Consider the following 24,071-nt stretch of genomic DNA (forward strand, 5'->3'; position numbering starts at 1 on the left):
CTAACAAGGCCGCTTGTAGCAGAAAATATGACACTCAAGAGCCAGGTACAAGCTTCTACAACTCTACGATGCTTCTGGGTGCTTCTAGCATATAACACTGCGTCGATCGCCTAACGAAAGATTGCGCGGAGCACGGGCTATTGCGGGAGCGAGCGAGTCGAGGTGTGCTGCCTATGGCTATTGCTGCGTCTATATAAACGTCGCTTTCGGTCGCCTGTCTCTTCAATCTCGTACGTCCTTCAACAGCAGAAGCTCGCGACTGCTCCACGACTAACGACGACAACGATGTTCTTCTTCTCCGCTCTTGCTGCTGCCTGCGCTCTTGCCAGCGTTCAGGCAAGCCCCATCGCACCTCGTGCCGCGCTCGACGTCTACGTTCCACACATCAAAACACCCAACTCCCAGACCGTCTGGATCGCTGGACAGAAGGCGAACGTGACATGGTAATCTGCCCAATGTCGATAGGGGCAGCCTCGTGGACGCTCTGACCTGCATCATCCCAGGGATACATCTGACGCGCCTGCACAAATCTCCAACGAGGGTTTGGTCGTCCTGAGGCATCCGTACCGTATGTCTTTATGTGCCAGGCTATACTGACAGTGTAATGACCGCCTTCCTAGCGATTGAGACTCTGGCTGAAGGCTTCGACCTTCGCGCCGGTTTCGTCGAGTTCACCGTTCCGGGGGATCTGGCGCCAGGCTCTGACTACACCATCGCTCGTGAGTACTCCTCGTCGCACACGAGGGCGTACGGTCGCTGACAGATTCGCAGTCTTCGGGGACTCTGGCAACATCAGCGAAGAGTTCACCATCAAGGCAGCGTAAACTACTGCGCACTCTTTGCGCACTCGCACTATCTTGGGACAGACGGACATGGGAACTATATGGACTTCGCTCACGAACTGTTTTGTGGACATGTTGTATTCAGAATCTGACCTTACGAGCGCCTTCGCAATGCATACCCCGAGGCTTGCACCGGACGAAGCTGAACATGCAAGACCCCAACAAGCACGCGGTTCGACCTTAGGAAGTCCCGCGGCGAGCAGCGCAAACTCAAAGGCTTTTGGCCAAGCAAGAGCATCCTAGCCAAGTGAAAGCATACGCGCAGCCAAGGTTAAAGGCATGTCATTCCAAAGTCAGCACGTCTCAATCTGTCGCGCGACTTGGTACATACGGCGAAACGATAGGTAATAAAGATCAGTCAAAGATGCTAAGCGTACAAGGCGGAGGGGAGCGGCGCGCTGCTGTGTGATACAGCAGTTTGACGAAGGGGTTGGGGTTGGGCATGATCATGGGTCGTGACAAGTCATGAGGGGTCGTAAGTTTCGGGAAGGCGAGCGGTGAGGATTACATGTACAGCAGGAACACGGCGGCTGACCAGCAGAAAACACAGTCGTAAGCACAACGAACATGGTAGGTATCATATGAAGCGAGACAACAGGCTGGGGTGAGGAGCGATGAGCAGGGGTGTTGTAAGTATGAACGGTGCACAGTGAAGAATCACCTAACAAGGAGGCTCTTGCCGCCGACCCGGCGAAGGAGTACGCGCAGAACGACGGCACAGACACCTAGCCCGACAAAGAAGATGTATGGCGGTAGAGCACGAAGGGTAGCTGGGTCTTCGATCTGTAGAGTACGCCCTCGTCGACGCGCGTCTTCCGACGGTGCGCTAGCAAGTCCGACTTTCTGTAAAGCCCATCCGGCGAGAACAGGTAGCCAATGTTCGCGTGGTGCAGGAGCGGCAGCAGCTGCAGCTGCGGCGGCCGCTTGCGCTCGTTCTTGCTCAGCTTTGGCGGCGATCTCCCGCTGGCGCTCCTGCTCCTCCATCTCCGCAACCTTGCCCTCCACCTCCTCGAGCCGTATGCGGAACTGCTCGATCAAGCTGCGCGTGACCCCAATATCCGCCATGAGTCGCGCATACTCGAGCGCGTCGTTATCCGGTATGCATACTGCGATGGCCTTATCCTGAGTGGCGGGTAGCTCCAGGATGGGCGGGTAAGTAGGCGGCGGAGGAGGCAATGGACGAGACGGCGACGATCGCGATGGCGAGACCATGAAGATATCGTCCAAGGATAGCGCGACCCGTGGCTTGCAATCGCTACTACCACCGCTTCCCTTGCCGTCGCTGCTCTTGATCCTGATCGGTTCGGCAAAGGTTGGCACCTCCGGAGCGGGCGCGGGTACTCGCTTCATCGTAACGAGGGTGTCGTGTGCGTTCTCCCAAGCGTATCCACCGTACGGTCGCGAAGTCGGAATCTCGCCAGACGCAGCAAGAAGTTCTTCCATCGTCGGTTCGTCATCGTCGAGATGGGCGACGGAAGCAGCCGTCTCGTATCCCTCAGTGTCGGAGGTGATGGACGGAGCGATGGACGGTGGCGTAGGGAGCGCGCGACCGTTAGCAGGGGAGCCCAGCTTAATCGTAGCAGGCGGCGTGGGCAGAGGGCGCTGCGTCAGATACATGTCGTCGAGCGGCTCCTCGGGCAGGCTGTCCACGCTGCTGGCAGTACTGTCGCTGCGCTCGCGACGGGGAGGACGACCCTCATCGATGCTGCCGCTGCGCTCAAAGGACGCCACCATCCCTTTGACGCGACCATTCCGGTAATGCCCACGAATCGCCGAGTTCGTGCTAAGATCGAGCGACGAAGACGATGACGCAGAGGAGTATAGGTCGGAGTCAAAGGGATTGGATTGTTGGAAAGAAGTAGAAGTTGAGGCGGAGCGACGGCGCTTATTGGGTGTATCTTCATCGTCGCCCTCGGATTCGCCAGACGCAGTATCATTGCCGAAGCCCCATATGCGGCCTTTAAGGACGTTGTGACGGAGGTTCCGGGACGCGGCCAGAAGGGCTGCACACCAGGGTTTACTGATGCCATAGCTGAAAAGACATTCACATGAGTTCGATTTATTGACTTCAAGGACAAAGGACGCACGCTTCCAGGTCCATCTCCGTCATGCGCACGAATGCCCTCCCCGTCATCTTACTATCCCTCACAAACTGCGCGATATCCTTGGCCACGGGTTTGGGCAGCTGCAAAGCCTCTCCGGACTTGACGCGGAGGGCAGTCGTGAGGTACGTGGCCAGCTGCGAGGGTGTCCACAGCTTCGGATTGGGGGGCAGGTCATCAGGAAGGAGGTCGGAGGGTGTCAGAGGGGATTGAGGAACCGTAGGGGCTATCGGTGCCGTCTCTGAGCGCGTCATAGCTTTGATCGGCGACGCGTTGTCCTCGCTATCGGACACAGGCGGAGCGGGGAGCGGCCGAGGGGAATCGCTGGTCAAGCTGCGCGAGTAACGGTGTCCGTGTATGCGCGCAGGCCTCTCCGACTTCTTGGGCGCGGCGGGGACGTAGTGGTGCGACGACTTGTAGTGCGAGGGTGGGTGTTGTGGGGACGAGTTGGACCGGGACAGGATGCCTGTCGAGGTCGTCTTGATCGCGTACGGGTGGGCATTGGCGCGTAGGTCCTCCTTCGCCGGCGAAGACGACCTGGGGAATACAAATTCAGAGCTCGCCGACGATGTCTTGGCCGTCATCGTTGCGGGCGGCGACGAGAGCTTGGGAGAAGTGTGGGAAACCGGGACCAACTTGGGATCAGCCGGCAGACCGATGTGGTCACCATCACCTCTCTATCACCCCCATGTTCAATATCCATTGTCCGCCACGCCTTCGGCCTATACGCTCCTGCATTGTTCAGGGCTTCGCATTCTTCTCGTCTTAGCTGAATACTGACTACACAACCCTGCACGAGAAAGGTCAGAATCATAATTCAGTCATGACTTTTGTAGCGCGCCTACGCTCTCAGCACCAGTCGAGGATTCACTGCACTTTCTCTCTTCGAATGTAGTTTCTCTGTCCATACGACGTCAGTGTTACATCCTCAGATGCGAGACTGAACCTCTTTTCTGGCGAAACACGCCTGAACACGTACATCATACCACGAAGAAAGCAAGTACGTGTTTTGCACGGCAAAGAAATTATTTGAGGCAATCGCTTATATCGTGCCTAGTCTCTTTGCTATCCAGGGCAGTCGTTGCACGAGGACGTACCCTGACTCGTCACCTCAAGTGAGGCATAGCTCCAACGACGTTGCCGAAGAAAGGAAGATGGTATACCGTGCTTCACGCTTTCCCTCGGTAAGATTGGCGCTGTAGAATCCATTCTGTCTACGCCTGGTGAGCCCGTTGAATTCGTTATACCTCTTTTGAGTCCTTGCATGATTTCTGAATGCTGCTACGACTGGTAACGCTTCCCGTTTGTATCTTCCTGTAGCCCAATGGCAAAGCCTTCAACAGATGCATGTTACGACGTCCGGACGTCCATGGACCCCTACTAAATCTACACCATGCCTATCGTGCGCTGCGGGATCCACAGGAAGATTGACTCGAGCTCGCGGAACCTTGCCTGGGCTCCCCGCAGCGGGGATATGTCAAGATAGCAAAGCTCACTCGCCGCTGTCGTTGGGCACGTCAAGATGGACTGCAGAACGAAGATCTTTCGCTGTCACCCCCTTGTCGAAGACGGGGACGCATGCCGACGACTCACCCGGGGTCTCGAGACTCAGCCTACTGCCGCGATATGGTCCTAGAGAACCCGAACATACCCGGCGTCCTCCAATCGAACTGCGCGACAACTGACAATCGTACGACACGTTCTACTCGCGCTCCAGACGTCTTCGAACATCTCAATCCTCGGCTCTCGTCTCGTCCTGCTTTATCGTGACCAGCACTCGTCCTCCGCTGTTCCCTCTCAGCACCCTCGTATCACCCTCCGCATTCGACAGGGTCCTCTTCCCCTTCCTCTTCGTCACTCCCCGTGTCTCCGCGTCAACGGCCCCGACGACTGCCGGACATCAACAAGCCGGCCAATATCACGCCCCCGCATCACCAGAACCGACAGCGCATCACGAACATCAGAAAAACATCAGAAAAACCGCGCCATAAATTGCGGATTCCAGGCCCAGGCCCCCGCCGCTGACTAAGAAATAATCAACAGAGGTGCGAGCCGGTTCGACGACGTTGCACGCGGATTGACGCGGTGGTTTGTTGAGTGTTGACGCGCCCCGGACGCGCCCCCAGGATTCCGGCGCTCTCGGCCCCGATGGTGGCCGGGCATGTCTAGTCGTCCACTGTGACCGGGCGCAGCGGCGTCGTTCGATACGCTGACTTCTGGACCTTGGCGCCCTATTCACCGATACACGCGGATGCCCTGGTCCTCCGAGTCGATGGCGAGGCTAGCATCGCATTCAGGCGAGTCGCCGGCTTCGGGATGCGCGCGCCGCGGTGGTGATACTGTGCGCTGTATTGTCCGCGCGTGTCGGTGGCGACCGGGCCCGTCGAGAGGCCGTTCTGCGCGTAGACATATGCAGGCGCCATGGAGACTCCATTGTCCATAGGTACGCCGTATGTCAGTCCATGTCAGAGCTAGAGTTCATGACTGGGGATGAAGTGCGGTGCCGACGATGAGGGATTTGCGAGGGTCCCATACTGACTGGTTTATGATGGGCCTTGTACTTCCCAGGAGAGTCGGTAAGGCCTTGTATCGTCCCAGGTCGCTCCCGACACGGACACCTGTCGATCAAGGGTTTCCTAGCTGCCTAGCACGCTTTGAATTACATGGAGCATGTACGAGCCCGGGGTCCTCTCGAGACGTCTATCATTGTGCTCAAAGGCAAGTCTGCGGTCCTCCTAGCCAACACATATCGAACTAATAGCCGCCTAGTACTTTCAGATACGCCACCTGCATAGTGTCGATACAGCGCTACTTGAGCGCTGACGGTCCCCCAGTGGCTGAGCTGGCGTCAACATGTATTCCTGGAAAACGGAACCGGCTAGACGCCCTTAGTCCCATCGATTTCGCGCCAGTATAGGGCGAGTCAACCCCGCGTCCACTTCTGCGTGACCGCGTCCGACACTAGACACATCTACTATCGCTGCACATCAATCAAGTATCACCGTTCTCGATACTTGACTCCCTGCTATTCCGCAACGGTCCCGCGCTGACGTCGGCGGCACCATCGCGCTAGAATCAGTTCCGCTTCCTGCGGGGGAGAGCAGGAGACCAGAGGACTGACCATCAACCACAGGTGGGCGAACCTTCGCCTTATGCTCGCGAAGCGCGGGACGTACGTGGTACAGACGCGGGATTCCATCGATGCGATGCCCGAAGTGCGGACCGTGCGGTGCCGTGTCATTGTTCCCCGCTATTGTGACCAGAAGCGCGTGGGCATGGGACGCGTTTGGCTCATTAGCAACGCGCTGTGGGCGTTGTGTGGGCGTGCTATTGTACCTCTCTGCCTCGCGCCTGCGTCGAGGCCGCGCTGCATAATTATCTGATGCCGTGTGTCCATATCAGCGCGCCCACAGGACGGAGATGGCGCGACAATCGGTCGTTCTACGCGTGCCGATAGGACATTTGGCGCAGTGAGAGCGTCGTACACGGCACGTCATACGCTGCATTCATTCAATTCGAGAACCTTTGTGGCAGTGGTATCTGGAATCGTCTATACATACTGCCCAGGACCCCTAGATGACGAAGAGGGAGGACGTACCGAGAGAGTACGAGCCTATACTCAATGGTATGACGCTGCTGTAGCCACCGTTCTCCAAGCATTCTCACCATGTTCTCCAATCCAACGTTCGCTGTGGTTCCAATGCGCAATGCGCAGACCTTGGCTGGGCTGGCAACGGTGGACGCGACGAGCAACAATGGTCGCCAGTCGAACGGTGGTCGCAGCGTCGGGCCATGTCCTGCAGCATGCCGGATGCCATTGTTCGTCCGGGGAAGTAGGCGGAAGCGGAATTGATTCCGGCCAGGGCCGGACCAGGCCAGCTCAGATCCGAGCGGGTGATAGTGTCACGTGCGCGGCACCGGGCAAAAAGACCCCCGAAAAATTGCAGAATTTGCCATCCGGGGCAAGCAGTGACCCGATATGTAATGCTCGCCTGGCGGGACGGACCCTCAGTTTCCCCTTGCGACCATCCCCCATCTGCGCCAGCCTCATATAAGCGGGGCGGCCCAGTCATTGTCCCTCCTTCATTGTTCCCCCCGGATCTGATCTATCTATGTGTGCTTAGCGCACCGTTTAAATATCCTCGCTGTACAGTATAATCCTCACTACCGCCTCCTCGTACACCGAGAAGCGACCAGCGCAGCCCAGCTCACCAACACCAACAACACCACCAACATGATGCTCGCTGCCCCCTGCCCCATTGCGCTCTCCAGCGACCCCTTCTTGGACAACACACCGCGCTCCTCCTCCTCCCTGTGCTTCCCCACCCAGGTGAGCAGTCGCGACGCGTCGACGCGTCTTCGAACTCCTGTGCTTACTTCCTCCCCCAGCTACCCTCTCCGCGCCCTCCTCGCGTCAAGAACGCGCCCCCTCGTCTCCAGTCCCCCATCCGTCTTGCTGAGCCCGGTCTCAGGTCCGCGCCATTGGTGAGCCGTCTTATCCCCCCCCTGCCGACGCGTCGCTGACGCGTCTTCCCCTCAGCCCTACCAACAGGCGCGCTCTTCTGCGAAGAAGCGGAATACGCGTCTCCCCTCTCGTCGACAGCACATGGCTGAGCCCGTCTTTAAGTCGGGGCTCGCCAACTTCGACGAACTACCCTGGGTCGCCGCTCTCCAGTCAGAGTGCGCCGCCTACAGCTGCCACGCCGCTGATATCGGCGACCTGTCGCAGCTTGACATCGACCGTCGCGGCGCCGGCCCCGTCCGCCGTCGAAAGACATCTCTGCGCGCCAGCCCGATAGCTGTGCCGCGCCAGCTGCCGACACCCGCGGCTACGCCTACCCGCGAGGACCGCCCTGCGTTCCCCTTCGTTGCCGGCAGCAACCCCCACTACCGACCCCATACCCCCGTGAAACGGTCACCTACCCGCGCCACCGACCGCGTCATCTTCCGCCACCTCATGCCGCTGCTGTCTGCACCAGAGCACGACGCCGGCCCCGGGATCATTCGCCTTTGAATCGGCCTCATCATTGCTGCATTTCCATCTCGGTCGCATCGCTTATCCATCATCATTGCTCGGTCTCCTGCTGCTAAATCAAACGTAATTATTGCGGCGCGGCGTGCGCTACGCCATCGTCGCGCTGGACAGGATAGCCAGCTGGACGCCGCCTCCGCGCGATACCCGTGCGCTGCGAGTCTTTCTCGGCCTTCCGCGTCCACCGCGCCGCACTCGCTTCGCATCACTCAACTCTCGCATTGGGCTTCGGTTGCAATAGTCATCCCTTTCTCGGTCGCAAGCTCATTCATCATCCACACACCCATCCAATAACCCATCCATCACATCCATCTTCTCTGTTATTTACCTTATAATCTTATACCTATTCATCACCTTGTACTGCATCTACGCACATATCCTCACGATTTATAACTGTCACTTATTCTCCGTCGTTCTTCTAACCTTCTGCTGTTGCTGATTTTACTGCACTTGTTGACTGCTACAGTCTCGCCGAATTGCTGAATGGTCTTGGTCTCCAAGGAACGGTCGTACCCTGATAACTACCGTACGACTATTGCTGCATTGTTTCGAGTTCCTACTGCATTGACCTGCCTCGACTGACTGCCGCATACATCTCTCTCGCAGTACACAGCTTTACTGCCCGATCCTACCTGCATTATGCGATTTTTCGCGCTGTTCCCGGTCTTCCATCTGTGTGCGACGTCTGAGGAAGTATCGTGTGCCGTCTCGTGCAGCTAGAGGGAAGACGACGAAGGTTACTGATGCCAGGGCACAACGCATAGCTGCTCGGGAGTCATCGGTGATTGGCCGTGGATGGGAAGCGCCATCCCGGCTCGTCGGCGTTGGCACCTTCCTTCGGGGCTCCTTACGCGACTTCCACCACCTCTTCACTCACCCTCGCCTTCAGAGGTCAAGACAGAAGCAGTGTCGTATGGAATCTAGCCTCGAGAGAAGAAGTACACTGACTTCGAGCCTCCTCCGCCGCTGACCTCCGCTTGACTCGATCACCTGGACTTCGGGGCGTAGCCGGTTGTCCGCAACGAGTCCGAACCCTGTGCCAACTCTGTCGCCATCGATTCCGAATTCTCGACTCATATACCTCACCATGGACCATTTGCCTCCGCTCACATCCGTCTCTTGTTTCCTACACTCACATTCACCCCACCATGTCTGCTGAAGCGCGCGCGATCAACTTTGGCGCCGGCCCGTCCGCCCTCCCCCAGTCCGTCCTCGAGGAGACGGCGAAGGGGCTCCTAAACTTCGAGGGAACGGGCATTGGGATCGCTGAGATCTCTCACCGGTCGAAGGAGTTCACCGCGTACGTGCGCAACCTCGAGAGCCTCATCCGCGAGCAGCTCGAGGTGCCCCCCACGCACCACATCATCTTCACGCAGGGCGGCGGCACGGGCCAGTTCTCGGCCGTAGTGCTCAACATGCTCGCCCGCCATCGCCTGCTGCACCCCGAGCTCACGGACGAGGAGCGCGTCTTGGACTACGTCATCACGGGCTCCTGGTCGAAGAAGGCGTGCGAGGAGGCGAAGCGCCTGGGCGGCGGGCGCGTGAACGTCGTCGCGGACGGGCGCAAGCACTCGCAGGACGGCAAGTCGTTCAAGAGCATCCCACCCCCGGACACGTACACGTTCTCGGAGAACCCGGCGCTGATCTACTACTGCGAGAACGAGACGGTGGACGGCGTGCAGTTCGCGCATACGCCCGGGACTACCGCGTTCCCCTACGATCGCTTGCCGAAGAACGCGCTCGTCCCCCTCGTCGCGGACTACTCCTCGTCCTTCATGTCGCGACCTATTCCGCGGCTCGCAGATCACGCGATTATCTACGCTGGCGCGCAGAAGAACATCGGTCCCGCTGGTCTTACGATCCTCATCGTCCGCCAGGACTGCGTAGTGGACGTCGATGCTGCGGCGAAGCTCGGCGCGGTCCCCACACCAATCACGATGTCCTACAAGACGCTCGTTGAGTCCGGCAGCTTGTACAACACGCCTTCGGTGCTGCCTCTATACATGACTGGGCTCGTCGTTCAGCGCATGAAGCAGTTGGGCGGCCTTTCGTACTTCGAGCAGACGAACAAGAGCAAGGCGGAGAAGGTGTACGCGGTGCTCAAGGAGGGCGAGGCCAAGGGCAAGCTCCGCGGGAAGGTGCAGGAGGGCTCTGGCAGCTGGATGAACGTCGTGTTCGATGTCCTGGGCGAGGGCGAGGAGGCAAAGTTCTTGGCTGGCGCGGAGGCAAGGAATCTCAAGGGTCTCAAGGGCCACAGGTGGGTGTACTTCTTGTGAGGCTATTATCGAGCTAACGTGACGCTGTCAGGTCGGTTGGTGGCATACGTGCGTCTCTCTACAATGCGGTGACGGAGGAGGATACGGACAAATTAGTCGATTACATCAAGGAGTTCATCGCCTAGTATATGGATTGTCGAGGGAAGAGTATGGCGCTTTAGAATTACTGTACGAGCACCGTATTAAGGGCTCACGGATACGCTGTAAATTAGACCTGCAGCTTCAACGCTGATTTCACTAAAGCCATGTGTCGCTTGGTGGCGGCGCCTTGCGGCAGCATCCCACACGTGCGCAAGTTATCTCCTGCCTTTTTCTTCTTGCCTTCACCATCAACTCGGCACGCGCGTCTACACGCTATCAATCAGACCATCGCGTACAAAATGCCTTCCCCCCATACATGCTTTTACTGCCAGGTGAAGACCGAGGATCCGAAGCGTTGTGCACGCTGCCGATTGGTGTACTACTGGTGAGCGCTTCATCACTCCTTATGGGTCGCCGGATTGTTGAGTTGTGTTCGTGTAGTTCCAAAGATTGTCAGGTCGCGTCCTGGAAGGCTTCGCACAAGAAGTCTTGCAGGCCACACGCGAGCTTGTACGACGAGGACGGCAACCCCAGGACTAAAATTAAGCGGGAGGATAAGAGGCAGCTTGACCTGGACAAGAAGCTCAGCAGGTGGCTTGAGCTCTGGCGGTCAGCGTTCTGCACGTATACCACTGTCTGTCTGGATCTCGCAAACCATCCTCCCGACCGTGCAAATACTCATTGGTAAGTTAAACGCTCACATACCCGCGCGCGCAGTCTTTGCGTCCTCCGTCTTGCCATTGCTTACTTCCTGGTCTGCCAGCCTGGTGATTCGCGTGCAACATGCACCCGAAGGCGAAGAAAGGAAGTCCAAGCAGTTCCGTGTATGTGATGCTGTTCAGTACGCCTTCCACTGACTGACTTGACTGAACTCTGCCTCAGGCAGTCGAAGCGCTCATCGAGGACCGCGAAACGGTGGAGGCAAAAGTGCCCGAGCTAGCCCCTATCGTCAACGACCCAACGGATCTGCTACGGCCCCGTTTCTTGCTCGTTCTCGAGGACGACGAGGGCCACATTCAACGCGTTCGCCTGAATCAGTGGAATGACCTGAATATCCCGGAGTGGAGGCAGATGCCGAAGCTGCAGTCTCGGATGCTCGCGCAGGATGCGCTTTCGATTATCGTGCACTGCATCAATACGATGGAGCCTGATGATGTTCAGAAGATGATGAGGGGAGGGCGTAGTCGATGAAGTCAGGATCTACACTTGTTCTTGATTGACACTACTTAGATCGTACCAATACACATGCTATATACACCGATAGTGTGTCATTGCTGCAACGTCCATGTGTCTGGGGCGATATCCATTCTGAAATATTTTCCTAGTAATTGGCTTTTCAAGCGCTGACGGGGTAAACAAACCATAACAAGCGCCTCGTTCTTGCCTTTCATCTGCCTCTGAGTTTTTCATTTCTCCGACGACTTGCAGTAACGGCTCGCATCCAAACCCTGAACGGATCACCATGCACGCCTGTCACTTCTGCGGGAAGAAGACCGAGGACGCTAAGCGTTGTGGACGCTGTCAAATAATCATGTATTGGTCAGTTGAACTCAGCGGACTGCGTCGTGCGTCCAGCATCTCATGAGGGACACACAGCTCTCGCGATTGCCAGAAGACCCATTGGAAGGCCAGCCACAAACAGAACTGCAACCCCCATCCCAGCGTCGACATTACGGGGAGGACAAAGCCTGCGCCTGAACCGGGTTCGAAGGCGTATCACGACCTCGAGATGGATTTGCATCTACAGAAGTGGATACAACTATGGCTGGACGCGTTGGGGCGCTTCGCCGTGATGGCTTTTGACCTGACCAATCATGGACCTGAGCGTTCGACGACGCACTGGTATGTGGCCAGGCAACTTGTAATATCACCCATACGCTCAAAAAAGATGCAGCCTATACATCAGCGTGCGAAGGAGGATCCCATTGCCAAAGGAGAAGATTAGACACTACTACGTGCGTATGACTTTCAATACAGGGTCAGAGATCTAAACATCGCACTCTTTATTTCTAGGTGACGCACGCGAGCCTGGAGACTATCGCTGATATGGATATACGATTTCCCGAGCTAGGTGGCATTGTGAACGAGCCTACCGACCAGAACATGCTACGCTATCTTATTGCACTCGGAGACCAGCACAACAGGTTGCATCGCGTGCGCTGTATCACCTGCAAAGTGGACACCATCAAATGGAGGGCGGATCATTCGAAGAAGGAGTCGTCTATACTTGCTGGAATTGCTGTAGAGGTCTTGGTTGGCTCTCTGGAAGGGCTCACACCAGATGTTTTCAGCACCTGAGGGACTGTAGAACTTTGATTGGTATTTTTACCTCGCTGTCCCGACCTCCTGAACTGCTAGGAATTAACAATTTGGTAAGGGTATAAATTGACACCGCGCGAGTACACGGCTGAGGATTAGTGAATATTCCAATCCAAAATGGATGGCTGGACTCTCCCTGTCAAGCGTGCCATAGATGCAATGGATGCGAGGGCTTCAATGTGCCCTTCGCCAACGCCTCCCGTACATACAAGGCTTGCACAGCCAGCTGCATGTCTTTGCGCTTGTGCTCCTGTTTAGGGAGGTGAACCTGAATATCATACGGTTCCAAGTCATAGTGTCCGTGTAGCTGGGCGGTGAAGTCTTCCACCTGGCGAATTGATTTGAGGACGACGACGCGTTTGGGAGCAGCTACCTGCAGGATTCGTCAGTCGCGCAATCTATAGGGCGTAGGGAACGAGACACACCTTCGAGCTACTCAAAGATAACTTGCGCGTTATGCGCTTGAAGAATGTGGGTCGATACCCGCCCTCCCCAGGGGTTAATGCTACCCTGGACGATGCCTGAGACGAAGAGGAAGGCAGCGACATTGTGTGGCGGTCTTGAGCTGTTGAAGAGCGTAAGAGGAAAGGAGACCTTTGATACACCGATCAGTGGCGCAGGGTTCTTATATTGGAGGTCGTGGCTATGCTGTCTCGGAGAATAAGGGGCTTTCCGAGATAAGACGAATCAAAGTCGAACCGTGAGAAAGTATTCACGTGATGGCGCATGTGGTTCATTCGCAAACCTGTCTCGTCAAAGCAATGCAATCTAGAGGAAGACATGCTAGAGCGGCCCTAAGCGACCATACACTGGCCAGGGAAAGGGTGCAGGTACTCGTCAATATGAAGCCTCAATATCCTTTATATAAGGGGTTCGCTCGAATCAAGACGCGCGGCTGTAAATTCTGGGAGCCAAATTCTACGGTAAGTTTGTGCGGAACGATACGGTAAGATAGCTATGCTAAAGATGTCGATAACAATAATATACAGATGCAAGTGTGATGCGATGCAAACAGAAGTCCAAAACCGGGGTATTCTACATGATAGGTTGCTGAGCGCTGAGGCTCACATAACGGCCTCCTCTCCTCGCCCTTTTCTCCAAACTTATTAGTCGCCACGCACTCAGACGTAGTCTCCTAGAAACTCAGAAGTAGTCATCACCGCCACCCCAACCTGACGGGGACGCCGCCCGCCAGTCGCCAACGACCATCGCATCGGAACCCGCGTGCATGCGCATGAGTTCCTTCCGCGCGAGCTCGTACTCGTCGTCGCCCTTCTCCGCGTCCGGATCGTTGCCCTTGTCATCAACCCTCATTCCCAGCCCAACACCCAGGCCGACCGCTGTCCCAAAGCCAGGATCCGACTCGGGGCTGAGGGCCTTCAGGTCGTCGAACCAACCACCTTCTCCTCTCTCGTCTTCCTCCTCCCCGTCCTTTTCATCATCATCGTCGAAGAACTTCTCCAGTGCGTCTTTGTCGATGCGCTCGCTCTCTTCGCCTTCCGCGCGCTTCTTTCGTTTCTGCCGTGAGCGCTGCCTCGCTTCGGCTTTCTCCGCGCGTATAGCCTCCTCGGCGATCCATATGTCGATGACCATGTCGCTGAGCTTCTTGACGTCCGCCTCCGACCGGAACATGCTGGCGAACTCGTCCTCCTCGAAGAGCTCGTCGTCAGTGACGCGGTCTGCACCCCCTCGGACGGCGACGAGCTTCTGCAGCCGCGTAGGCGCAGGTCCAAGTGCCGCGTGCGACGAAAGCAGGTGCGCGGCTGTCGGCAACATGGCGGACGTCTCGGAATGGCCTGCATCAGACGTGGCCGTGGCCGGCGTGCGACGTCTGCGCCTGGGCGCTGGCGCGGCAGTGGGATCGAGGAGGAACTGAGCAGCAGCCGAAACGGAGGCAGGAAGCGGCCGGCGCTTCGGGCGTGTGGCGCATTCATCCTGCCTCTTCCGCTTGCCAGTACACGCAGCTGGACATGGCGACGTCTCCGCCTCCGGCTGCTCATCGACAGGTGACGCCAGGCGCGACGCGATATTCGTGTCGACCCTTTCCTTCCACACCTTCTCCTGGTGCTCTAACGCATCCTTCAGCCCGCGCGCAATGACAAGCCGCTTGCCCGACGACTTCTTCGCCTTGGGGTCGTACTGCTGCAGCCAGCTGATCTCGCCTATCCATTCCAGCGCGAGATCCTGCAGGATACGCCCACGTTCCTGGATCGTCCCCTTCTTCACGCCGTGCTTCACGCCCAGCCAGCCGGCGAATTCGGCATACTTGGGCATGATCGCACGCTGTTCAGCCTCGAGGGCTAGGATAGCGATGACGCACGCAGTAGCCGGGAAGGAGAGCACGCGCAGCTCGTGTGACCAAGGGAGGCGACCAAGTTGACTGTGCAGAGTGCGCGCAATGTTCGCTACAACATCGAGGTTGGCGTTGGCGAGGAGCTTGATGCAGGCCGAGGGCGGCCGGTCAGAAGAATTGTCGTCAGCGCCAGTTCGCAGTCTTTTCTGCACGGCATCGAGAAGTTCCCCGTGGTCCTGGAACTTGTGCTCAATATTCAAGGCGTGTTTGACGGCGTTCAAGGTACGGCCGAGGTTCGTGGATGTGAGAGACGCGGTGTTGAAGCCCTGGACCTTCTGGAGGAGGTACGCTATGTCGTGTATCGACTCCCATCGGTTGGCTTCGCGCTGCGCGAGTATGAGCGCGGCGCCGGCGACGAAGATGGCCTTGCTGCCCCAGGTGAACTGACCGCTGGCCATGGCCTGATCGAAGAGGTTACAGACGCGCTCATTGAGACCAGGGCAGCCCATTTCGACAGTGAATTGCTTGATGTACGTGTACAGTTCCGTCTGCGATCACAGTCAGCTAAGCGCCCAAGCCGTATGACGCGTTACGCACCCTCAGCTTGTAACGCCTCAGCTCCGTGTCTTGTCCTGCCAGAACGCGTCCATCGTTCCTGAAGCTCTTCAAGGGCAGTCCCGCACGGGAGTGTCCGGTGTAGGTATCACTGTACGGCTCTTCGTTGCTGAGAAAGACGGTCTCGACGACTTCGCCACAATTCGTGCAGCATGCGACGCTGGAGCCGTACTCTGTGACTATGACGGGGGAGTCGCAGCATTTGGCCGCCATGGCCACTGCGGCAGGTTAACGTCCGGGTTCTACGCGGATAGCGATGAGCAGACAGGTACCTTTGCGCTCGACGCCGTCATGAACGATGACCAAAAGAGAACAAGAGCCAAACGAGCACACCAATTGACGCGGACTGCTCGATCCGGGCCGGACGCCGGGTCCCACGCCATTCGACGCTGCGACAGCCGTTGCCGTGAACAAATTTGAATTGTGGTAAAAAATTAGAGACGTGGATGCAGCCCTTCTTCGTTTCCTTATCGTGCTCCTTGCCACCGACCGCGACGACGGCGAGCGCACAAGCGAGTCGCGCAGCGCGACGCGTCTGACCCCGCGTTCCTTCTTTGCTGACGCGCCATGCCCGGGGAGATGGGCTCGGACAGCAGGTGCTCGTCGTGCCCAAAACCCGCTACTCAGGGGGGTATGTGTGCGAGTTGTCTGGTCAATGCGAGGGGGCGCGATGCCTGTGAAGATATAGGTGGCTATATCAACAGATGGAAAGCAGGCCCGTCATTGCGAGCAGCCTTGAAGGAGTCCGATGGTGCTCTGGTGAGTTGTCTGATCGTATTCATGTCCATCAGAGATGAGCTGAGCGCGTTCCCAGCTGCAACAGGTCACGGAGACACAGTCGCAACGGGTATGTTCGCATCATCGCATATATATTCAGTTTGAGTGGCAACCGACGCGCTTTTTAGGCTTCGCCTTTTGAAGTGCGCGTATGCACCAGGATGGGATGTGGCGAGACCATACCCCCGTCTTTCCCGCCAAGCGTGACACTTTGCGATCAGTGTTTGCCAATCGCCCGGAAGGCAGCTGAAGAGTCCCTCGCCAAGTTACAGGACAAGCGAAGAGGTACGTGGTGACGCGGTTTACATGGCTTATCCACTAACTTTACCTCTTCAGCGTCCTCCTCTTCGTCTACTCCCCCGTGCCGTCCGCCACCCATATCCATCCCATCAGTCCCCGATATCCCTACAGTTGCCATCCACAGGCGAATACTGCCTGCTCCACCACCAATAGTCAAGGTTGGCCGCATCCGAATCACCTATCCCCCGTTTCATTGACAACTCCCCAGGTCGAATCCGACGTGCAGGATGCCACAGATGAAATGGATTTGGATGAATCGTTGGAACTCGAGTATCCTGATGTAAGTATTCTGAAGACCATTACATCGCAAACTGATGTTGTGTCGTCCCAGGAAGACGTTGAAATGAAAGTTGAGCCTCCTACTGAGAAGCAGGAAACTGCTGTGGCGTTGTGTTCAGCGCCACTCAGCGTCGACGAGAAGGAGGTCTCAATACCGCTCCCTCCTCCGCCAATATTGCCGCGTCCGCCACCTATGCAGTCGCTGACGAAGCCGCCTCCTGTGATCCAGCCCCCGCCAATGCTTATGCCACAATCCGGCTCTTCGCCCGCAGCGATGTTTATGCCAGCGCAGGTCAGTAATTTCCGCTTTTTTCTCAGCCCATACTTAGGCTTCCCAAGATGCTCCGCCCCTGCGTGAACAGCATTAAGGGTTGTCGAGGAATCGTCCAGCCCGGGTCGATGGCGCGACGTTGCATGAGTTGCGTGTCAGCCGACTGGCAGCGTATGAGAGCCGCACGGCCGATTGCCAGGCCAGCCGCGGTGTCGGCGACAGCTACGGTGGCTGCGCCTCGAGCCGAGCCAGTACCCATTCCCAAGCCAGGGCCCTCTGCGCCCCAACCTCTACAGCAAACGGCCACGGAAATTGAGCAACCCAGTGCAAAGCGCAAGAAAGTAACCTGGGCCGATCTTGAGGAGTCGGACGACGAGCCGTTGGCTCTTTCGTCGAATAGGAGCAAGGGGAAACAGCCGGAGAGGCAAATTGAACTAAGCAGCCCGCCTGCATGCTCGAGCAGCAGTTCACCCTCAGGACCCGCAATCAAGATACCTCCGACTCCGCCACCAGCGACGGACAGTGACAGCGACAGCGATACACCGCTGTCAACACGGGCCGCGAACGGAGCCTCACCACCACGACCTGCTGGCCGTGGTCGCGTGCTGTCCTGGCCGCCTCCAGGGCAGCATGCACCAAGTGAGAGCGAGGACAGCGATGTGGAGGTGCCGCTTTCTTCGATAGCGAGGACGAAACCGGGTCCGTTATCGAAGACGGGGCCAGCGGCGGCGAAGACGAAACCTCCATTATTTTCGAAGACAAGGTCGTTGGTTTTGAAGTTGGGTAAGCCGGGATCAGCCTCTGCTAAGCCGCCATCGTCTGCAGCAGATCCTTCGGGTATATCGCCGTCTAGTGAATCTCCACCTTCGCCGACGAAGGCGGCTTCCTCATCGCCGTCGTCGCCTACTGTGAAGCGCCCTTCAATACCTTTGCCACGTCGCAGGGTTTCCGCGCCGCTTGCTCCAGCATCACCGTGCCCCAAGCAAGCAAACTCAGCGCTCGCCCAAGCCACATCATCTGCTTCGACTGCGCAGCCGTCGACGCCAGCAGCGATATCGTCGTCCACAGCAATGTCTTCGTCGTCCGGTTCTGCACAGGCGCCGATTGACGCACCCTCGTCCGCAATACCTGCATCTTCGTTTGCACCACTCCAGCTTCCAGCCATCTCTCATCCGATACCCAAGATCCAGCCTTCGTCCACCACCACGTCACCCGAACGCCCTGCTGCTGTCGATCATGACAGTGACAGCGACCTGACCGACCTTTCCGACCTCGAAGCTGCACTGTTGAGCGACGATAGTGATGATGAACCATCTGCGCAGCGGCTTACGGGCCTCAAGATTCGTATACCCGCGCGACCACCCCCTGAGAGCGTGCCCGCTCCAGCGCCAATAGCGGGACCTACAAAGCCCTGTCGGATCTGCAAGCAGTCTATGCCCCTCGAGAATAGGTGGAAGTGCTGCGAGGCATGTCGGGAACGTACGCGTCTGTACCAGCGCGCGCGACAGAACGGTGAGGTCGAGCCGCAGCGGGTATGCCATATTTCTCCTGCCCATCCTTCGAATCCGCCTAACATAATGCTAGCGAAATCTAAACGCGGAGCTCGCCGCCGTCGACCGTATACTCGGCGACGCCTCGCGCGTCGTCGTTGGCTCGCGCAAGTGTACGATGCGCTTCTGCATGCACATCCTGCCGCCCGCGGGCGAGTACAAGTACAAGATGTGCGCGTCGTGTCGGTCGTATGTGCGTTCGACGAAGAAGGCGACGCATGGGGGGAAGGAGAATGGCGTGGAGGAGCATCCGAAGAAGGTATGCGTGTTCTTGGTGTAGTGAAGGGTAACAGGGATACTTAGCTGGGGCTTTCAGCAATTCCGCGCGGAGGACAATGAGCGGCTGGAGCCAACACCACCGGGACGCTGCGTGAGCTTGGATTGCGGGATGGTCGTCTCCCCGCCGGCAACCAAGTGCGAACAATGTACTTTCCGCGATGAGCATCCAGGGCAGCCACGGAAGATGGAGTCGGTATACCAGCAGCGCAAGATGAAGCAGCACTTGCCACCTGTGAGTCTTTCACAGACCTCTTCCAACCTTACTTCAACTAACAATATCGCAGCCCCGCCTGCCTACTCCTTACCCCGAATTCCCGACATTCATGCTCCTTCTTGTCGAGTTCTACACCCGCCTGCGCGACTTTCTTGAGACGCAGGCGCGCTATCTTGTTCTCTCCAATATGGCCGGCCGTCATCACGAGAGCCCGTCCATGTTCGCGTTCGACGGCGAGTATTCGGTAATCGCGATGGACTACGACGTGCTCGGGCGCAAGGAGGCTGTTGTACAACATGCGCGGGTGTTGAAGGACGAGATTGAGTGCGCGGGGAGGCTGAAGTTTGGGTGCGTGTCTTCCTTACTCTTCACATCCTTCGTGGCCCTTTGAGCCTTCGTGACCCTTTGAGGCAACAACAAAACTAATTCGCCTTCCCAGGCCCACGATGTGGGTATCACAGGTCGAGCATGGTGTCGTCGCGCGCTTCGCGTGCGATCACGAGGTCCTGATTCACGTCGCGGCGACGGGGGAGAAGGACCAGCAGGCAGCGGCGCCCTTGCACAAGATCATGCGAGGGGAGCTGGAGATTGCGATCATGGCGGACGGGTCGCATCGCTTCTTCCCTGGACAGCGTACGGTTATACGCTTCCGGCTGGTGGGCTGAAGCCCAGCAGCTCACTGAACGACTACGAGGGTCTTTCGTTCGACCATATGGCACCGCATACGGAGCCGTAGCTTGCACATATATATGCACGCGTTACAAACACCATTTCAGGCATGTACTTACTTCAAATGTTGTTCATCTATTGCCGCCACCGCGGTCTTCTTGCCTACTTTATTCGCGCGTTGTGGTCGCGCTTCATTTTATCGATATACCTGAATGTTCTGACATGTACTGCAATTCTTGCATTCGGCTCATATTGCTTTGGGCGAAGCGTATTTCGAGCGGGCGGTAGACATAGGGAAGGGACAGCCACTACGCGAGCGAGTGGGACGGCTACACCCGTACTAGTAACGTTGCTGGGACAACACAAACCTTGTCCTGAAGAGCTGACTTAACGCACTCAATTGATCCTTGCCTCATACCACACCGCAAGTCAATGTCATACACAGGCGCGACGAATCTATTGCGCACGCATCGCACTACTATCGTACAGACACAAAGCAATGCAGAATATAAAGCAGGCAGAGAGAGCGGGCGTGGCCGAGCGTGTGGGTATGCGTGCGTCAGGGGATGTACAACCGAGGGTGAGGTCGGTGAGTAGAAAGGGCCGGCAGTAAGAGTGGTAGAAGGGGTCGTCGGTAAAAATGCGAAGGAGGTCGACGGTATGTGAAGGGCGAAGGGGGTAGGTAAAAAAGTGCTCGGCGGGTACTCAAGTCCGGGTCACAAAGGAGGGGCCGGGATCACGATGGGAGGAGCAGCGCATACGAACACACGGACGGCGATGAAGGGTGGGCGGCGCTTAGAAACCGTGCACCTTGATCGTGGCGCGGTCGATGCCGTTCTCGACGAGGAAGTCGCGGATCTTGACGCGCTGGTCGCCCTGCAGCTGGATGACCTGCCCCATCTTCTCGTCGTCGACGAGGGTGCCGTTGCAGGCGAATTCCTGTGGGGAACCATGCGTCAGCGCCATGTTCGTGAATCATAGAAACAAGGCGTATGCATGATGAGTACACGCGGGTTGAAATGGAAACCGCACCTTCTTGAAGGCCTTCAGGATCTTCTTCTGGTCGTACTCCTTGGGCACACCCTGGAGCGTGGTGAGGGTCTTGCGGCCATTGCGCTGCTGGACACGGATATGGATGTAATTGGCCTGGGAGCCGACGTCATTCTGGTTGTCCGCGAGCGGATCGCCCTCCTCGGCGAAAGGATCTGGGATGCGTTGTCAGTCAGCATGTCCGCGCTACGTTGGATCCGCCTTGTCAGCCCTCCCAGACCTCCGCCTTGCGAACGGCTCCCCGTCAGTAGCACACCACAAAAGTGCACCCAGCACCCCTCCCTCCCCACAAAACCAACTCATCCTCCCATCACCACGCCCTCCGATCTCCCTATCGATAACGAGACAGGCGACTCACCGAAGCTGTTGAGATTCTGCACGCTCATGCGACGGGTGGAAGTGCTCGAGGGGGGTGGCGAGGAACGCGGGCGAGTGCGGTGGGCGGGGCGCGGTGACGGTGGTGGGGAGAGGCAGCACACGCGGGCGGCCCTTATGAGGCGGGCTGGGTGCGCGATTACGTAACGATGAGGCGCCGCCGCCGCAAATTGATCGAAGGCGCGGACTGGGCGCCGGTGGGAGTGCGCGATCGGGGCGTGATCAGGCTTGCTGTGAGCGCTGTATTGGGATTCGACGGCCGGGGCCTAGGAGTGAGTGGGGGAGAGGGGGTGCAGTGAGGGGGAGGTGCTGATGATCTTGACAGTATACAGCAGGAGTTGACGCGAAGGACACACCAGCCATGCCGGACACACAGACGCTGAAGCGCAAGCGCCCTCCTACCTTTGTGCATCTGCCTGCGCAGAAGGGTGTGTACTAGTCTTCTCTGTCAACAGCACACTATCTAACAGCTTCTCCTTTCCCTTCGCATCTTCCATTCATCGCATTGCTTCCAATTCTCGCCTTACACCCACCCATCTCGTCTCCTTGCTTTCCATCACCTCCCCCTCCCCATACCACCTCTTCTCTGACGACTCATCCCCCACGACACCCTCACTCGAATATCGCATTTCTTCCCGCCTCAGCCCAAAAGCTCCGCCGTGACTGGATCGAGACACAGAAGCTCAAGAGCAAATGGCGCGCTCAGAAGCGGCGCGAGGGGCTCGTCAAGCCACGTACAGGCGAGGATGACGAAGGCGGCGCTCATGCAGATGAAGATTGGGATGAGGAACAGGGGAAGGAAGATGCAGACGATGCACGGGAAGAGCGTCATGGCGGAGAGACAAGGGATGAAAGCAGCGACGAAGAGCAAGAAGACGAAGACGACGAGGCTAGCCCGGATGAGGATAAATCTGAAGATGCAGCGGACAGTGACGAAGCGGATGCTTCAGACGAGGACGCCACCACCTCCCATCCACCTGCACGCCACGGTAGAGGTCATCACACACAAAATTCAAGAAGTCAGGGACGAGGGCAGCAACCCTCTCGGGGACAACGTCCATCCCGCGGGCGAGGGGGTCACTCTGATCACTCTTTACGCGGTCATGACTCCTCTTGCAGCCAACAGAGATCTCGAAAGCGCTACACCGATGACCAAGGCCCGCCCCACGAACCCACCCTCCGCGACCGCGCACGCGCAGCCTACCACCCCGATTCGCTACATACGGTGAAGGCTGGGCAGGGAAGGGGTGGGCGTGGGCATGGTGGTTCCCGGGGGCGAGGTGGTCGCGATAGTGGGCGAGGAGGCAGTGGGGGGAATGGAGGCAGAGGAGACAGTCACGATGGAGGGCGAGGCGGCAGAGGTGGGCTTGGCGCGCGAGGTGGGCACGACAACGGACGAGGTGGTCGCGACAGTCGCGATGTTCGAGGAGGTAGTCGCAACGTGCAAGGAGGGCGGGAAGGGCGCGGCGGGCGCGGCAGGGGGCAGCCCAATATGGCGCTGCGGATGGAGGTGATGCTGGAGAAGATTAAGAGGGATTATGCGTAGGGTTTTGTGGCAAGGGTGGAAGATGCCTGAATCGTTGCTCAGGGCATTGCGAGGTTTTCTGCTAGGGGTATACGGATGCGCACTGCATAACGATCACAAAGCATATCATACATCTAAGTAGCGTGAGCACAAGCATAAGAAAAGATACAAGCGTACAAACGATCGTCGTGAACCACCTCACGCAACCTTTTCCTCTGTCTTCGCCTCGCCCTCAGACGTCTCTCCCTTCGTGAAGCGGGCCTCCAGCGCCTTCTCCGCCTCCTCTGGCACCTCGGTGACCGCCGACAGCGCCGTCGGCTTGTCAGACAAATGCCCCGGCCTCGGATCGTCCAGCTCATCCACCAGCCCAATAACCCGCGGCTCCGACAGCGTCAACGGCGACGGCGCCCTCCGCGCATCCGCATGCGCAAACGGCACCGGCGAGAACATCGGCGTCGTCGGCGTCGAGAGCGCCGCGCCCGCCGACGGCATCGCCGCCCCGATCTCGTCCTCGGGGCGCAGGGGGGCGCGCGCCTCGACGGGGAGCGCGGGGAAGGCGTCGGTGCCGGAGGTGACGAGGATGGCGCGCTCGAGGGCGCGGAGGTACTTGCCAGCGGCGGCGTAGTGCGCGCGCGGGGCGGTGCAGAGCTCGGCGAGGCGCTGGATGGTGAAGGGTGGGGAGGCGTCGAATTGGTCGAGCTGGTCGAAGATGGCGAGCTTGAGGTCGGAGGCTTGTTCGGCGGACATGTAGTTGATGGGTGGTTCGGGTGTGTCCTGGAGGAGGTGAGGGGTGGGCGTGAGGGGGATGGAAGTGGGGGCTACCTGCTGAGGTTTACGTGGGGGAAAGGGGGCGAGGCGAAGGCCTCCGGACGCGGTGGATTGTGGGGGGAATGGCGGAGGGGGTGGTTGGGGTTTGCATTCCTCAAGGAAGACAGCGATGTTCTGCACAAAGGTTAGACGTGCACACGGTCGTGCTGTGGGTCTACCTTCTCTATCTTGGCCTTGATCGCGTCTCTGAGCGTGTCCCAAGTGACGGTTTCGCTGATTGGAGTGAGTGAAAGACGCGTCGCGCGCATGCGGACTCACGGGATCGTGTCTGTGCGCGCGATGCCCTCGAGCAGCGCATCGTGTTCTGCAGCCCTGAGCGTCAGTGTCTATCCGGGGAGCACTGCCCGCTCACCAGCCGTGTATTCGAAACCGGGCATGGGGGCGGAACGCAACT

At 58.0% G+C, this 24,071-nt stretch overlaps 12 protein-coding genes across 12 annotated transcripts; 7 read left to right on the forward strand and 5 right to left on the reverse strand.

Moving 5' to 3' along the window:
* Positions 1-100: 100 nt before the first annotated feature.
* SCHCODRAFT_02606260 (uncharacterized protein) lies at positions 101-979 on the forward strand. The gene is made up of 4 exons (XM_003035946.2): positions 101-443; positions 504-568; positions 621-719; positions 772-979. Exons 1-4 carry the CDS (start codon positions 286-288, stop codon positions 822-824), a joined length of 375 nt encoding a protein of 124 aa, XP_003035992.1. The 5' UTR covers positions 101-285; the 3' UTR covers positions 825-979.
* Positions 980-1,099: 120 nt separating this feature from the next.
* SCHCODRAFT_02524962 (uncharacterized protein) lies at positions 1,100-3,714 on the reverse strand. The gene is made up of 2 exons (XM_050343506.1): positions 2,930-3,714; positions 1,100-2,874 (listed from the first exon to the last, which is right to left on the reverse strand). The coding sequence occupies exons 1-2, from the start codon at positions 3,526-3,528 to the stop codon at positions 1,500-1,502; spliced, it is 1,974 nt and encodes a 657-aa protein (XP_050202872.1). The 5' UTR covers positions 3,529-3,714; the 3' UTR covers positions 1,100-1,499.
* Positions 3,715-7,178: 3,464 nt separating this feature from the next.
* Positions 7,179-7,958, forward strand: SCHCODRAFT_02695106 (uncharacterized protein; the record flags this gene model as incomplete). Its single annotated transcript, XM_003035945.1, has 3 exons — positions 7,179-7,274; positions 7,334-7,429; positions 7,485-7,958. 3 exons carry the CDS (start codon positions 7,179-7,181, stop codon positions 7,956-7,958), a joined length of 666 nt encoding a protein of 221 aa, XP_003035991.1.
* An 853-nt stretch (positions 7,959-8,811) lies between these two features.
* SCHCODRAFT_02606275 (phosphoserine aminotransferase) lies at positions 8,812-10,547 on the forward strand. The gene is made up of 2 exons (XM_003035944.2): positions 8,812-10,233; positions 10,284-10,547. The coding sequence occupies exons 1-2, from the start codon at positions 9,125-9,127 to the stop codon at positions 10,375-10,377; spliced, it is 1,203 nt and encodes a 400-aa protein (XP_003035990.1). The 5' UTR covers positions 8,812-9,124; the 3' UTR covers positions 10,378-10,547.
* A 31-nt stretch (positions 10,548-10,578) lies between these two features.
* SCHCODRAFT_02606277 (uncharacterized protein) lies at positions 10,579-11,619 on the forward strand. Its single transcript, XM_003035943.2, has 4 exons — positions 10,579-10,718; positions 10,775-11,017; positions 11,097-11,157; positions 11,216-11,619. The coding sequence occupies exons 1-4, from the start codon at positions 10,633-10,635 to the stop codon at positions 11,522-11,524; spliced, it is 699 nt and encodes a 232-aa protein (XP_003035989.1). The 5' UTR covers positions 10,579-10,632; the 3' UTR covers positions 11,525-11,619.
* A 134-nt stretch (positions 11,620-11,753) lies between these two features.
* Positions 11,754-12,733, forward strand: SCHCODRAFT_02606279 (uncharacterized protein). Its single transcript, XM_003035942.3, has 4 exons — positions 11,754-11,872; positions 11,930-12,175; positions 12,228-12,288; positions 12,347-12,733. The coding sequence occupies exons 1-4, from the start codon at positions 11,796-11,798 to the stop codon at positions 12,629-12,631; spliced, it is 669 nt and encodes a 222-aa protein (XP_003035988.1). The 5' UTR covers positions 11,754-11,795; the 3' UTR covers positions 12,632-12,733.
* Positions 12,734-12,791: 58 nt separating this feature from the next.
* SCHCODRAFT_02483779 (uncharacterized protein) lies at positions 12,792-13,200 on the reverse strand (the record flags this gene model as incomplete). The annotated part of the gene is made up of 2 exons (XM_003035119.2): positions 12,792-13,025; positions 13,078-13,200. 2 exons carry the CDS (start codon positions 13,198-13,200, stop codon positions 12,792-12,794), a joined length of 357 nt encoding a protein of 118 aa, XP_003035165.1.
* A 258-nt stretch (positions 13,201-13,458) lies between these two features.
* On the reverse strand, positions 13,459-15,864 carry SCHCODRAFT_02682791 (uncharacterized protein). The gene is made up of 3 exons (XM_050346749.1): positions 15,833-15,864; positions 15,543-15,778; positions 13,459-15,493 (listed from the first exon to the last, which is right to left on the reverse strand). Exons 2-3 carry the CDS (start codon positions 15,771-15,773, stop codon positions 13,796-13,798), a joined length of 1,929 nt encoding a protein of 642 aa, XP_050202873.1. The 5' UTR covers positions 15,774-15,778; positions 15,833-15,864; the 3' UTR covers positions 13,459-13,795.
* A 263-nt stretch (positions 15,865-16,127) lies between these two features.
* On the forward strand, positions 16,128-20,062 carry SCHCODRAFT_02674508 (uncharacterized protein; the record flags this gene model as incomplete). Its single annotated transcript, XM_003035941.3, has 12 exons — positions 16,128-16,191; positions 16,249-16,319; positions 16,375-16,407; positions 16,466-16,622; positions 16,674-16,795; positions 16,846-16,917; positions 16,969-17,208; positions 17,256-18,719; positions 18,772-18,996; positions 19,054-19,248; positions 19,301-19,578; positions 19,670-20,062. The coding sequence occupies 12 exons, from the start codon at positions 16,128-16,130 to the stop codon at positions 19,893-19,895; spliced, it is 3,147 nt and encodes a 1,048-aa protein (XP_003035987.1). The 3' UTR covers positions 19,896-20,062.
* Positions 20,063-20,307: 245 nt separating this feature from the next.
* Positions 20,308-21,411, reverse strand: SCHCODRAFT_02606285 (translation initiation factor SU). The gene is made up of 3 exons (XM_003035117.2): positions 21,308-21,411; positions 20,932-21,104; positions 20,308-20,838 (listed from the first exon to the last, which is right to left on the reverse strand). The coding sequence occupies exons 1-3, from the start codon at positions 21,333-21,335 to the stop codon at positions 20,695-20,697; spliced, it is 345 nt and encodes a 114-aa protein (XP_003035163.1). The 5' UTR covers positions 21,336-21,411; the 3' UTR covers positions 20,308-20,694.
* SCHCODRAFT_02021706 (uncharacterized protein) lies at positions 21,305-23,025 on the forward strand. The gene is made up of 3 exons (XM_050341549.1): positions 21,305-21,596; positions 21,650-21,752; positions 21,969-23,025. Exons 1-3 carry the CDS (start codon positions 21,474-21,476, stop codon positions 22,868-22,870), a joined length of 1,128 nt encoding a protein of 375 aa, XP_050202874.1. The 5' UTR covers positions 21,305-21,473; the 3' UTR covers positions 22,871-23,025.
* On the reverse strand, positions 22,960-24,054 carry SCHCODRAFT_01345864 (uncharacterized protein; the record flags this gene model as incomplete). Its single annotated transcript, XM_003035116.3, has 4 exons — positions 22,960-23,791; positions 23,836-23,890; positions 23,936-23,981; positions 24,030-24,054. 4 exons carry the CDS (start codon positions 24,052-24,054, stop codon positions 23,048-23,050), a joined length of 870 nt encoding a protein of 289 aa, XP_003035162.1. The 3' UTR covers positions 22,960-23,047.
* Positions 24,055-24,071: the final 17 nt, after the last annotated feature.

This window comes from Schizophyllum commune (assembly GCF_000143185.2).
Source record: "Schizophyllum commune H4-8 unplaced genomic scaffold SCHCOscaffold_1, whole genome shotgun sequence".
In the NCBI taxonomy this organism is placed as follows: Eukaryota; Fungi; Basidiomycota; class Agaricomycetes; order Agaricales; family Schizophyllaceae; genus Schizophyllum; species Schizophyllum commune.